This window comes from Pelophylax lessonae (genome assembly GCF_965119305.1).
Source record: "Pelophylax lessonae genome assembly, chromosome: 5".
Classification (NCBI taxonomy): Eukaryota; Metazoa; Chordata; class Amphibia; order Anura; family Ranidae; genus Pelophylax; species Pelophylax lessonae.
This window is the reverse complement of record NC_138772.1, coordinates 191,339,094-191,352,528: the sequence shown is the minus strand read 5'-3', so window position 1 is coordinate 191,352,528 and position 13,435 is coordinate 191,339,094. Positions and strand designations below refer to the sequence as shown.

Sequence of the window (13,435 nt, the reverse complement as noted above, 5' to 3'; positions counted from 1 at the left end):
AGGGGTGTACTCACTTTTGTGAGATACTGTATGTGTATATTCTGCTTAAAGTTGGTTAAAAAGTGGATCTTCACTCTGCCAATCAATATTGATATATATTTTTTTTTAATTATCATGCTGCTAGCATTAGTATATAGATAGGAAAGTATATCATATTTACCTGTTTCAAACTTTCTTTTTTTTTTGCATTTCTTTAGTTACTTCCTTGTTTCTTGCCCAGGCAAATGATGTCATGCATCCCAGGAGTCTTCAGGAGGGGGGGGGGTCAGGAGGGGGGTGGAGGAGCGGGCAGGAGGGGGGTGGAGGAGGGGGCTGGAGGAGGGGGCTGGAGGGGGGTGAAGGGGGGAATCTCTCAGCTAAGCACACTCTCCTGCCTGCATGCCTGAGCTAAGGGCAGATGTATTCCAGGAAGTAATTGCTACATGAATCATCTGCCCTTACACAAGATGGCCACAGCCAGAAATGCTAGGGGATTGCTTTTCAAAGTGATTTCTCAACAAAATAAAGCATGGAGACATAGATGGTTGTGGGAGTTTGCTTTGAATATTAAAAATGAATTAAATTGCGTTTCTGGTGCTCAGATGCAGAGAAGATCTGCTTTAATTTAGTTACTTTGTATCTAACCTAAACTCATTTTCAAATGTTTTTTTGTGATTTAAAAAAAAGTGGGGAGGCCATTTGAAGGATTGCTCAACATATATTTTTTATAGCATATGCAAGATTTATGTAGAAGGCCCTGAACGTTAGTACTTGATCAGTCCACCTCTGCTCCTTCCATCTGCCTTCCTTCTGTGAAGCAGCACGATAAAATGAACATGTTTTATAACGCTAAAAATAACCCGTTTTTGACAGTCGCATGGTGCTTTGAAACGCAGACATTATTTCATTTGTTGCATTATGTTTTTCTTCAACTTCTTCAAATTATTTCACATTACTTCTCTTGGTATTGAGTGAGTGGAAGCATTAGTTCTGTAGACACACAACGTTTTCATGTAAAGTAATAACATAACAGTCAGCCGTTGTAACAAAACCATCCATCAACTTACTGTGTGATTGGGGGATTTGTACTCTGGGCTGTTACCTATAGATATACAGTATTCCTTTGTATTACAGTAGACTGGTTGCTTTATTAAAAGGGGCCCATTGGATAATATGAAGGATTATAGATAAAGGCAAACATAAAAAGAATAGGATTGCCAATTGAAAAGCATTATTATTGCTCTACATCAGTGGTCCCCAAACTGGAGCCCTGTGCTTGCCTTTATCTGGCCCTTGGGGCACTTTTCCTCTCACTGGGGCACAATTTAAACATTGATGATGCACTATTCCTCCCACTGACTCCAACAATGGGGCACTATTCCTCCCACTGACTCCAACAATGGGGCACTATTCCTCCCACTGACTCCAACAATGGGGCACTATTCCTCCCACTGACTCCAACAATGGAGCACTATTTCTCCCACTGACTCCAACAATGGGGCACTATTCCTCCCACTGACTCCAATAATGGAGCACTATTCCTCCCACTGACTCCAATAATGGGGCACTATTCCTCCCACTGACTCCAACAATGGGGCACTATTCCTCCCACTGACTCCAACAATGGGGCACTATTCCTCCCACTGACTCCAATAATGGGGCACTATTCCTCCCACTGACTCCAATAATGGGGCACTATTCCTCCCACTGATACCAACAATCGGGCACTATTCCTCGCACTGACAACAATGATGGGACACTATTCCTCCCACTGACCAACAACACCAACAATGGGGCATAATTTAAACATTGATGATGCACTATTCTTCCCACTGACTCCAACAATGGGGCATAATTTAAACATTGATGATGCACTATTCATCCCACTGACTCCAACAATGGGGCACTATTCCTCCCACTAATACCAACAATCGGGCACTATTCCTCACACTGACAACAATGATGGGACACTATTCCTCCCACTGACACCAACAATGGGGCATAATTTAAACATTGATAATGCACTATTGTTCCCACTGACTCCAACAATGGGGCACCCCCCCCCCCCCCTACTAACAAGAATGATGGAGCATTAATCCTCCCACTGATGGCAACAATGGGCACTATTCTTCCCACTGACAACATTTCTGAGGCACTATTCCTCCCACTGACAACATTGCTGAGGCACTATTCCTCCCACTGACTTCAACAATGGGGCACTATTGCTCCCACTGACAACAATAACAGGGCACAATTCCTCCCACTGACAGCAATGATGGGGCACAATTCCTCCCACTGACAGCAATGATGGGGCACTGTTTCTACCACTGACAGCAGCGATGGGGCACTGTTCCTCCCACTGACAGCAACGATGGGGCACTATTCCTCCCACTGACAGCAATGATGGGGCACTATTCCTCCCACTGACTTCAATGATGGTGCACTATTCCTCCCACTGACAACAGTGATGGTGCACTATTCCTCCCACTGACAACAGTGATGAGGCACTATTTCTCCTATTAACACCAACAATGGGGTACTTTATCTCCCACTGACAACATTGATGGGGCACTATTCCTCCCACTGACTCCAACAATGGGGCACTAATTCCTCCCACTAACAGCAATGACGGGGCACTATTTCTCCCACTGACAGCAACGATGGGGTACTATTCCTCCCACTGACAACAGTGATGGGGTACTATTCCTCCCACTGACACCAATGATGGGGTACTATTCTTCCCACTGACACCAACGATGGGGCACTTTTACTCCCATTGACAACATTGAGGTGCCACTAATACTCCTACTAATAACAACGATGGGGCACTATTCCTCCTACTAATACCAACTGTTGGGCACTATTACTCCCACTGACAACAACAATGGAGGACTATTTCTCCCACTGACACCAACAATGGGGCATATTCCTTCCACTGGTAACAACGATGGGGAGCTATTCTTCCCACTAATACCAAAGATGGGGCACTATTCACCCAACTAACACCAACAATGGCGTACTATTCCCCCCCCTAATGCCAAAGATGCAATGGCCACAGTCTAGCCCCCCTAAAGTCTGAGGGACAGTAAACCGGCTCTTTGTTTAGTAAGTTTGGAGACCCCTTCTTTACATAAATGCATACCCTTATGCCAGCATGACCCAAGGCTGAGGTCCAATGTATTTAACGCTGATTCCTCTGCTGGGCAGAGACAATGGATCACAATGAGCAGCAGCTAAAGATAGCACAGTGAGCCTCAATGGGCTTCCTAGTCAAGTCAAGTTGGTTGGTATTTTAACTTAATGTTTCTCTTTTTAGATGTCGAGCATATGAAGACTGCTGTGGATCCAGATGCTGTGTACGAGCCCTTTCCATTCAGAGACTATGGTATTTCTGGTAGGTAACGTCCCAAACAGATATATATTTTTGAGTTGTTGGGGTTGGAGCTGACAAGCAAAACCATTTTGGCTCCATCGGGGTACACCACCTAGAAGCCTGCACATGTGCCAAAAAATTTGCTGCCCAAACTCTCAGTTTCTATAGCTGTGTTCACTGCAGTCAGCTTTCTCCAGATCAATAAACCCCCCCGTAAATAGAACATAGACCTATTCACCACACATAGCATCCTCAAACTTGCATGCAGATCTGGGCAGGGAAGTTCTTGTCCTCAGATTTCTCTCTAATGTACTCCCTAAAATCCCCTTGTTTTGTCAGATAACTTTCAGGATTGCTGGAAAGCTTTTCTTCTCGGCTGTGCAAGAATGATTGTGTTACCATGTAATGTCATCCAATGCTCCACCACCAGAGTAGTCTTTATTACAGAGTAACGAAGTTCTCCACAAGGACAGTCTCTCACATAGAAGACTTTCTCAAACAGTGCATGTGGACAGTTTTCCTTTTACAGTAGGACAATCTTTCTAATAACAGTCTCTACAATAGGGTAGTCTCTCACCAACAATGGCATGGCACCAACAATGTACTTGCAATCAGACATGGGCAGTCTTTTAACAGAAGGATCTCTCCTTAAAGAATAAGTAAACCCAGAATTTCAGATTGCTGATATTTGCCTGCTCTACCATGTACTTTTATGAAAAAGTATCCTTTTCTCTTTGTATCGCTTCCTTATGTGAAATTCCCTGGTGAACCCACTAGGCATGAGAGCTTGAAATCACACAGATGTGGGAAAACCGCAAATAAAGTCACACTGACTGGTGGCTTTGAAATTGCGCTGAAGAAGCACGATTTCAAAGCTGCATTCGGTGTGAACCAGGGCTCACTTGGAAGACCAGTGTACTGCTGTTTCTCCTGCCCTAGCTCTTATGCAGCTGAGAACAAAGGGTATGTGATCACTTAAATAAAAAGATGTATATATTGTTTTTTTTTTTTTTCTTATCTATGGACAAATGTTTTGCCTTTCATTCCTATTTTAGGTTCCCTGCACACTGGGCTTAAAAAATGCTGCTTCTACAGGAGTTTTGCAATTTGCCTGTAGAAGCAGCTTGATGTTATCTTATGTGTCCATGCAAATTAGGATTTTATAGGCAAATTTTTAGCTTAGAGGCTTTTTTGAGAGGCACTATATCATACATTTCTGCCAAAAGAACTAGCATTTTTTAAGCCCGATGTGCATGGACCCTTAAACTGAATGGGTTGTTTTACAAGGTGAGGGTTTACACCTATTTTAAATAGTAGTATCCTGTATTGCAGCTTCCTTAAATCTCTACATTTTCAGTATTTTTAATGGGTTTTTAGAGTCTAACCCTCTATAATAGCCAATACTTCCTAAAGCGAAATAAAGCCTTTTTTTTTTTTATACTTACCTGCTCTGTGCAATGGCTTTGCACAGAGCAGCCCAGATCCTCCTCTTCTGGGGTCCCACGCTGGCGCTCCTAGCCACTCTGTCATGCGGGGTGCCCCCACAGGAAGCAGCTTGCTGTAGGGGCATCCAAGCAGGCGTGTTCCCTAGCCACAGCTCTGTGTGAGCTGCAGCTCGGCCCTGCTCCCTCCGTCTCCTTATTGGCTTACTGGCTGTGATTGACAGCAGTGGAAGCCAATGCCACTGCTGTGAAAAGCCAATCAGGAGTGCAAGTCCACTGAGAGACAAGGCTCTCGTGGACATAGCTGGATCGAAAGGGGGCTCAGGTAATTATTAAAGGTGGGTCTGCTGCACACAGGTTTCTTACCTTGATGCAAAGAATGCATGAAGGTCAAAAACCTTGTGCCTTTACAACCAAAGGTTGTCAAGAAAAGACATCAATTTTTTTTTTAAATAGTTATATTTCACTGCTCCTCCTCTGTATATAGATTTGTGGGTTTCAGAACCATTGTCAGAATTGTGTAAAGCCTGAAGAAGGGATCTAAGGCATCTCGAAAGCTTGCATCTTCAACAACTTAAGGCTCGGTTCACATACAATATATGCAAATTAGATGCGTTTTGAACTGCATCCAAATCGCATGACATGTGAACCAAACTGGCTTTCTATAGAGCCGGTTCACATATTTTTGGGCCGGCCGCAGTACAGTTTTCAAAAATCAGCACACGGGACTTTACTTACTTTTTGTGCAAAGTGTCCTTTTACTGGTGCCGTCTGTCGTAGTGGAAATCTTCATTCCTCTGCCCCCTCCCACATCAGTAATCCTCCAGTGCTGCAGAGGTTAATAACAGTGCTAGACCTGTTAAGGGCACTTTTCAAGAGTGGCAACAATGCCTACCCTTTCTACCCCCCTCCTCCATTCATTGAAACTGTACAATAATTTCTGTGAATTAAAAGCGATCAATGAATGGAGGAGGCAGACCTTTCATTCATCCCCCTGTCCTCTATTAATAGATCACGTTTTATTCATGGACACTTCTATAAATGGAGTAGGGGGTGGAAAGGGCGGACATAGTCAGCACTCTTAATGAGTGCCTGTCACTGGTATTAACCCCCAAAAAGAGAAAGACCGCACTCAGAGATGTTAAATGAAAATCCGAAATGAAAACTGGTGTGTGGTTATGAATAAGCGATTTTTATCGTGAAACGCGTCAACCCGACACGTCTGTCCGTGTATTGCACTGTCTGTCTGCTGTCTGTTGGATTTATGGAGAATAAAGGAGTCCTAAGGATTTTCATTTAACATCTCTGAGTGCGGTCTTTCTCTTTTTGGATGTCTACATGCTTGGATGGCGGATCTGACCTGCACCGAGTGCTGAACTTGCACCTGAGCGGCTTTCTTCCTTGTTTTTACTGGTATTAACCCCCACAACACCAGAGGATTATCACTGTGGGGGAATAGGGAGGGGGAGTGGGTGGCTATAAAAGATTAAAGATTTCCAACATGACAGCCAACACCACCATAAGGTACACTTTGCATTGAATGTAAGTAAAGTCCCTTGTGCTGATTTTCTTTTAAAACTTTTTTCCAAACTGCTTTAAAGTGGAGCTCCGCTCAAAAGGGGAAGCTCCACTTGTCTCCACCCCCCCCCCTATAATGACACGTGTCATCTTTTTGGGGGGAGGGGGGGTACCTGGTTTTGACAGGTACCCACTCTTACTTTCCACTCAGTTCGCTGCGGCAAACTGAGCCTGAATTTGTTCCCCCCTTCTTCCCTTGCAGTCTTCTGGGACACTTCACAGGTCTCAGAAGACTGCGGCCCATTCACAAAGCGCAAAGGCTTCACTGCCGGTTTCCCTTAGTCAAGATGGCGGCGCCAGCACCCAATAGCCGATTGGAGATATGGTTTGGGTGAGGACACCACTAGATGCCTAGACAGGTAAGTGGCCTAATATTAAAAGTCAGCAGCTACAGTATTTGTAGACTGCTGACTTTTAATTTTTTGGGGTTGGAGCCTGGAGCTCCTCTTTAAGCTAGCCAAAAAAGGTATCACCTAAACTCCAAACTTTCTCCAATAATCAACGGCACAGTACAACTGATATCATATAATTGTTAAACCTACTGCATTTATTTTACAAAGATGACATAAATGTTTTCCCTGTGTTCCTCTAGGTTCCTGTTGATGATGGGAGTTCTGTTTTGCTGTGGAGCAGGGTTCTTCATAAGAAGGAGAATGTACCCTCCCCTGCTTGTTGAAGAACCAACATTTAATGTATCGTACACAAGGCAAACTCCTGGGCCTCCACCAGGTCAGCTATTTACATTTACCCCCTTTTTGTTTTTAACATATGGTTTTTGGTCTTTAAACTGCAATTTAGCAAGACATAAAAAAAAATCCCTTAAACCAGAATAATATGATTGCAAAACAATTTTTATTTATCACAACGGTGTGTTCATGTTAAGAAAAAAACTTATCCTACCGGAAAGCACAAATTAGAAACCGTAAAATGACTTAATTACCAATTATCTGAAAACGTTTGCTGTCATGGTAATCCTTTGTTTTTGGTACTTACTGGATTACTGCTTCATAACAAGGATGCAGCAAGTGATATGAGTAAAGTCAAAACTTCTGATCTTAATACTTGGTTCTAGGTCATTGACCACACCTCATTTCATAAGTGAATCCAGGACACTAGAAGCATGATATCAGGAAACTAGCCAGTGTCTGCACATTTTCTTCTTATTTCTTTCATGACGGATCTACTTGTAATCTTTCCCTTGCAATTAGTAAAAATCTAATAAACAATACTGTATCTGACATGTAGAAGAATGCTGTATGTGCCCAACTTTTCCGTTACATCACACCAAGGGGACATCACAGCTTACATAGAGTACAGTCTGGAAATTCCTATTGTGTTATGGAGCTTTTTCCTGTTTAGCTTTGAAATAAACCTATACTGAGATATAAAGGTAAACTCCCATTGACATTTCTTGTTATTTGCTGATCTAAAGGTTTCAATACATTCTGCCTCACCAACCAGTCGCACATATTCATATCTGGTGTTCTGACTACACTTAAACTATAACCGCCGCTTGCTTGTTCCAGTTCCGTGACTCGGGAAGTACTGAAGCCAGAGACTGATAGACAAGTAGAATTTAAATGTAACCACTTTCAGACCGGAGGATTTGGCTGCTCAATGACCAGGCCCTATTGTGCGATTCGGCACTGCGTGACTTTAACGGACAATTGCGCGGTCATGCGACGCTGTACCCAAAATTTAAGTCCTTTTTTTCCACAAACAGAGCTTTCTTTTGGTGGTATTTGATCACCTGTGCAATTTTTATTTTTTGCGCTATAAACAAAAAAAGAGCGACAATTTTGAAAAAATTATATTTTTCACATTCGTTTACATGAAATTCTCAAAAAAACAAATGTAAAAATCAAAATTTTTTAACATTTTAGGCCAATTTGTTTTCTGCTACATATTTTTGGTAAAATAAATTGCAATAAGCATATTTTAATTGGGTTGCGCAAAAGTTATTGCGTTTACTAACAAGGGGAAGATTTATGTCGTTTTTATTGTTTTTTTTTTTTTTACTAGTAATGGCGGCGATCTGCGATTTTTAGCGGAACTGCAACATTGCGGCAGACAGATCGGACCCCCAACTGACATTTTTGACACTTTTGGGGGTGCCAGGGACATTACTACAGTAATCAGTGCTAAAAATAGGCACTGTTACAGTAAAAATTACACTGGCAGGGAAGGGGTAAACAGTATGGGTGATCAAGGGGTTAAATGTGATTCTAGGGGCGTGATTCTAACTGTGGGGGGTGTGGCTTGTGAAGTCATCACAGAGACATGTGATCCTATAAAGCAGGATCACATGACATCTGTGATCACTTCAGGGAGAAGTACGGACGGCTGTGTTTACATGTTTCTCTCTCAGCGGCGGAAGATTGTTAGTGGCCGGCGGCCATCGGAGACACTTGTCACACGCACTAGCTTCCCCACTGACGAGCGGGGGCGGGAGCCCGCCTCCGGTGGCACGGGATCGCCCCTAGCTCCTCCCAGGCGAGCGCCGTACATGTACGGGACTTTGCCTGGGAGTGCCAGACTGCCGCTGTACATCTCGGCAAGTGGTTAAAGTGGTTGTAAAGGCTCAAGGTTTGTATGCATGAAGGTACCAAAAAAAAAGAACCTTCTGTGTTTAGCAGCACCCCCCAGCCCCTCTAATACTTACCTGAGCCCCATCCCAATCCAGAAATGTGCACGAGAGCATCAGCTCTCCTGGGTCTCTCCATTCTCATTGGCCAAGCCACGCTCCATGTGTGTATGGACACACAGAGCAGCGACTCAGGAGCGAGCCTTTTGGGTGCCCCCATAGCAACCTGCTTGCTGTGGGGGCACTCGGAACAAGAGAGGAGCCAGGAGAGCCAACCGAGGACCCAAGAAAACGAGGATCAGGGCTGCTCTATGCAAAACCATTGTAAAGAGCAGGTACGTATTACATGTTTGTTATTTTAAAAAAAAAACACACACACAAAAAACAAGCCTTTAATATCACTTTAAAACAAGGTCAGCAATGACAACTTTTATACTGTATTTCTCTCAGTATAGGTTATCTTCAAAGCCCAATTTAAAGTGGTTCTAAAGGCAAAAGTTTTTTTTATTTCAATAGCAGCTTCCCGAGCAAACAAACACTTACCCAAATCCATTCTGTCCCGTTTGCAGCAGCTCTTCTCCCCTCTTCCTGGTCTCACAGGCTTTGTTGATAGCAGCAGGAGCCATTGGCTCCTGCTGCTGTCAATCAAATCCTGTGAGAATGGAAAAGGGCAGGGCTGAGCCACACTCTGCGTGTCTGTAGACACACACAGCCTGGCTCAGGATGAAGCCTGCATGACGGTTTGCTCTGGGGCAGTCAGAGAAGAGGAACCAACATCACCAACAAGGAACCCCAGAAGAGGAGGTTTAAGGCCACTCCACAGAGCAGGTAAGTATAAGATGTTTTTCATTTTTTGGAAAAAGAAATTAGGTTTAGAACCACTTTAAGTCATAGAAAGATACATTCGGCAAGATTGATTTTCTATTAATAACCCCCTATTGTCTTATCTGCATTTCACTGTTACAGGTCAGCACAGTAAAGTAGGCACCAAAGTCTGACTGTGCTGTCCAGTGCACTCTATTTGATTTGGTCAGACAAACCCTCTCCCTCACTCAGTGGCCTTCAAACTTTGGCCCGCTGGCTGGATGAGGCCCTTTGTTTGCCTTTATCTGGCCCTTGGGGCACCATGACATTTAATGACACCAATGATGGGGCACCATTCCTCCCACAGAAACCAATGATGGGGCACCATTCCTCCCACAGAAACCAATGATGGGGCACCATTCCTCCCACAGACACCAACAATTGGGCACCTTTCCTAACTTGAATACCAACAATGGGGCACTGTTGCTCCCACTGATACCAACAATAGGGCACTATTTCTTCCACTAAAACTAATGATGGGCCACTGTTTACTCATACTTACACCAGGGTGTCAGTGAGAGTACCCACTGACCCTAGCCTGCCCCCCTTAAAGCCACAAGGACTGTAAACTGGCCCCTTGTTCAGAAAGCTTGGAGACCCCTGCTCTAACTGACCTTAACAAGGCACAAATGCAGGCACAATGTGGCATAAACATTGTGGTGGCTGATATCCTCTCCCCTAAATGTAATTTAGTTAGTATTTAAATATACTTTCAAATACAAATATACAGTTGTGCTCATAAGTTTACATACCCTGGCAGAATTTATAATTTCTTGGCCATTTTTCAGAGAATATGAATGATAACACAAAAACTTTTCTTTCACTCATGGTTAGTTTTTGGCTGAAGCCATTTATTATTAATCAACTGTGTTCACTCTTTTTAAATCATAATGACAACTGAAACTACCCAAATGACCCTGATCAAAAGTTTACATACCCTGGTGATTTTGGCCTGATAACATGCACACAAGTTGACACAAAGGGGTTTTAAAGGCTATTAAAGGTAACCATCCTCACCTGTGATCTGTTTGCTTGTAATTAGTGTGTGTGTATAAGAGGTCAATGAGTTTCTGTACTCCTGACAGACCCTTGCATCTTTCATCCAGTGCTGCACTGATGTTTCTGGATTTTGAGTCATGGGGAAAGCAAAAGAATTATCAAAGGATCTGGGGGAAAGGGTAGTTAAAGGGTAGTTAAACAGGAAAGGGATATAAAAAGTTATCCAAGAAATTAAGAATGCCAATCAGCAGTGTTCAAACTCTAACCAAGAAGTGGAAAATGAGGGGTTCTGTTGAAACCAAACCACGGTCAGGTAGACCAACTAAAATTTCAGCCACAACTGCCAGGAAAATTGTTGGGGATGCAAAGAAAAACCCACAAATAACTTCAGGTGAAATACAGGACTCTCTGAAAACATGTGGTGTGGCTGTTTCAAGATGCACAATAAGGAGGCACTTGAAGAAAGATGGTCTGCATGGTCGAGTCGCCAGAAGAAAGCCATTACTACCCAAATGCCATACATTATCCCGCTTACAATATGCCAAACAGCACAGAGACAAGCCTCAAACCTTCTGCCACAAACTCATGTGGAGTGATGAGACCAAAATTGAGCTTTTTGGCCACAACCATAAACGCTACACTTGGAGAGGAGTCAACAAGGCCTATGATGAAAGGTACACCATTCCTACTGTGAAACACGGAGGTGGATCACTGATGTTTTGGGGATGTGTGAGCTACAAAGGCACAGAAAATTTGGTCATAGTTAATAGCAAGATGAATGCAGTATGTTATCAAAAAATACTGGAGGAAAATTTGCATTCACGAGTCCGGAAGCTGCGCATGGGACGTACTTGGACATTCCAACATGACAATGATCCTAAACACAAGGCCAAATCGACCTGTCATTGGCTACAAAGGAATAAAGTGAAGGTTCTGGAGTGGCCATCTCAGTCTCCTGACCTCAATATCTGGGGAGATCTCAAACATGCAGTTCATGCAAGAATTTACAGGAACTGGAGGCTTTTTGCGAGGAAGAATGGGCAGTTTTACCATCTGAGAAGATAATGAGCCTCTCCATAAATACCATAAAAGACTTCAAGCTATCATTTATGTTAAAGGGGGCAATACACGGTATTAAGAACTTGTAAACTTTTGATCAGGATCATGTCGGTAGTTTCTGTTGTCATTATGATTTAAAAAGAGTAAACACAGTTGATTGATAATAAATGTCTTCAGCCATACACTAACCATAAGTGAAAGAAAAGTGTTTGTGTTATCATTCATATTCTCGGAAAAATGGCCAAGAAATCCTAAATTCTGCCAGGGTATGTAAACTTATGAGCACAGCTGTATGCTATAAAGTAATACACTTCTTACCTCTACTGCTAGATCATTATCTTCGTAAATTGGTCCCTCAACAAAAGAAAGCATGTACAAAAATCAAACAACAGATCGCAATCCTTTAACTATAAGTTCTCTTTTTTTTTTTTTTATTTCAGGACCTCAGCAGCCAGGAATGCCCTACTACTCAGATCCAGGAGGAATTCCAACTCCTGCTCCCTCTTTTCACATGCAGCCAAACTCACCACAAGGGAACCCAGCATTTCCACCTCCCCCTTCCTACTACAACACACCTCCACCACCCTACGAGCAAGTGGTGAAGTCTTGCAAATGAAGCAATTTTGCACTTGGCGATAATTTTTCTTAAAATTGACTTTTTACAAAGGTTTCCACTTCACTATGAGGAGGACAATCCCTTGGCATGATACTTGCTCTGCTGGCATCAAAGCATTGTGTGCCTTGGCCGAGCCCAGGAAATGGAACAAATCTTTCTAGAAAATGGTTGCAGTACGACCAGTTCTCAGCTGTTCATGTTACCTTCTCAGCACAAGCATGGGGTTTGAAGAATAAATGCACTCCTTCATTGCTGAAAAGGCTTTTTATTTCTTTTTTTTTTTTTTTTTCTTTTTTACACGTTCATGGTCTGTGGTTCTTTCATTGTAACAATGTGGGTGGTGTGCAGTACATATCTTTGCATATTATATCTGAGAGTGCAAGCAGATTTAAGCAGTATGTACATTTAAAGGCATGTTCTTCATGGAAACCATATTGGATAACTTGTCGTTCTCATCCCGATTACATAAAAAAATAGAAAATAAGAAGTAAAATGTTGTATGATGAGACATTTGTAACTGTACAATTCCATCTGAAAAGGAAACTACTATGTTTGAGACAGGTGTTGGGCTTTTTGCACAAATAAAAATTTCTGGCACATCAAAATGGACTCAAGTTAATTGATGTTATCCTGCTGTTGGTTTTATTCTAAAGAAAACCCACAGGCAGAAGTAAACAATAAGTGATAAATATTCTATATGATTAAGTCATTAACATCTGGCTAGTTTTAGTTGCTCCTGGCACTCAATGTTCTGCTTTATGCCTGTGTTTGGCCAGCAGCAATTCTGAAACCTCTCATTGACAGCAAGAACTCTAGAATGACAGTCTTCTTTGCTAGTCACCATATGTTACATAATTCAGTTCACTGGAGCCAGTTATTTTCTAATAAGTTTGATCTTATTACAACGCTTTTGGTTAGATCTAGGCTAGGCCTTCCTGAGG

General features: G+C 42.7%; 1 protein-coding gene across 1 annotated transcript in view; it reads left to right on the top strand.

Moving 5' to 3' along the window:
- Positions 1 to 12,978, top strand: part of VOPP1 (VOPP1 WW domain binding protein) — a 173,887-nt gene extending 160,909 nt beyond the window's left edge. Inside the window, exons 3-5 of the mRNA XM_082259830.1 lie at positions 3,296 to 3,373; positions 6,965 to 7,101; positions 12,319 to 12,978. Of these exons, the coding sequence (XP_082115956.1) occupies positions 3,296 to 3,373; positions 6,965 to 7,101; positions 12,319 to 12,494 (391 nt within the window). The 3' untranslated portion in view covers positions 12,495 to 12,978. The remainder of the gene's footprint in view (positions 1 to 3,295; positions 3,374 to 6,964; positions 7,102 to 12,318) is intronic.
- Positions 12,979 to 13,435: the final 457 nt, after the last annotated feature.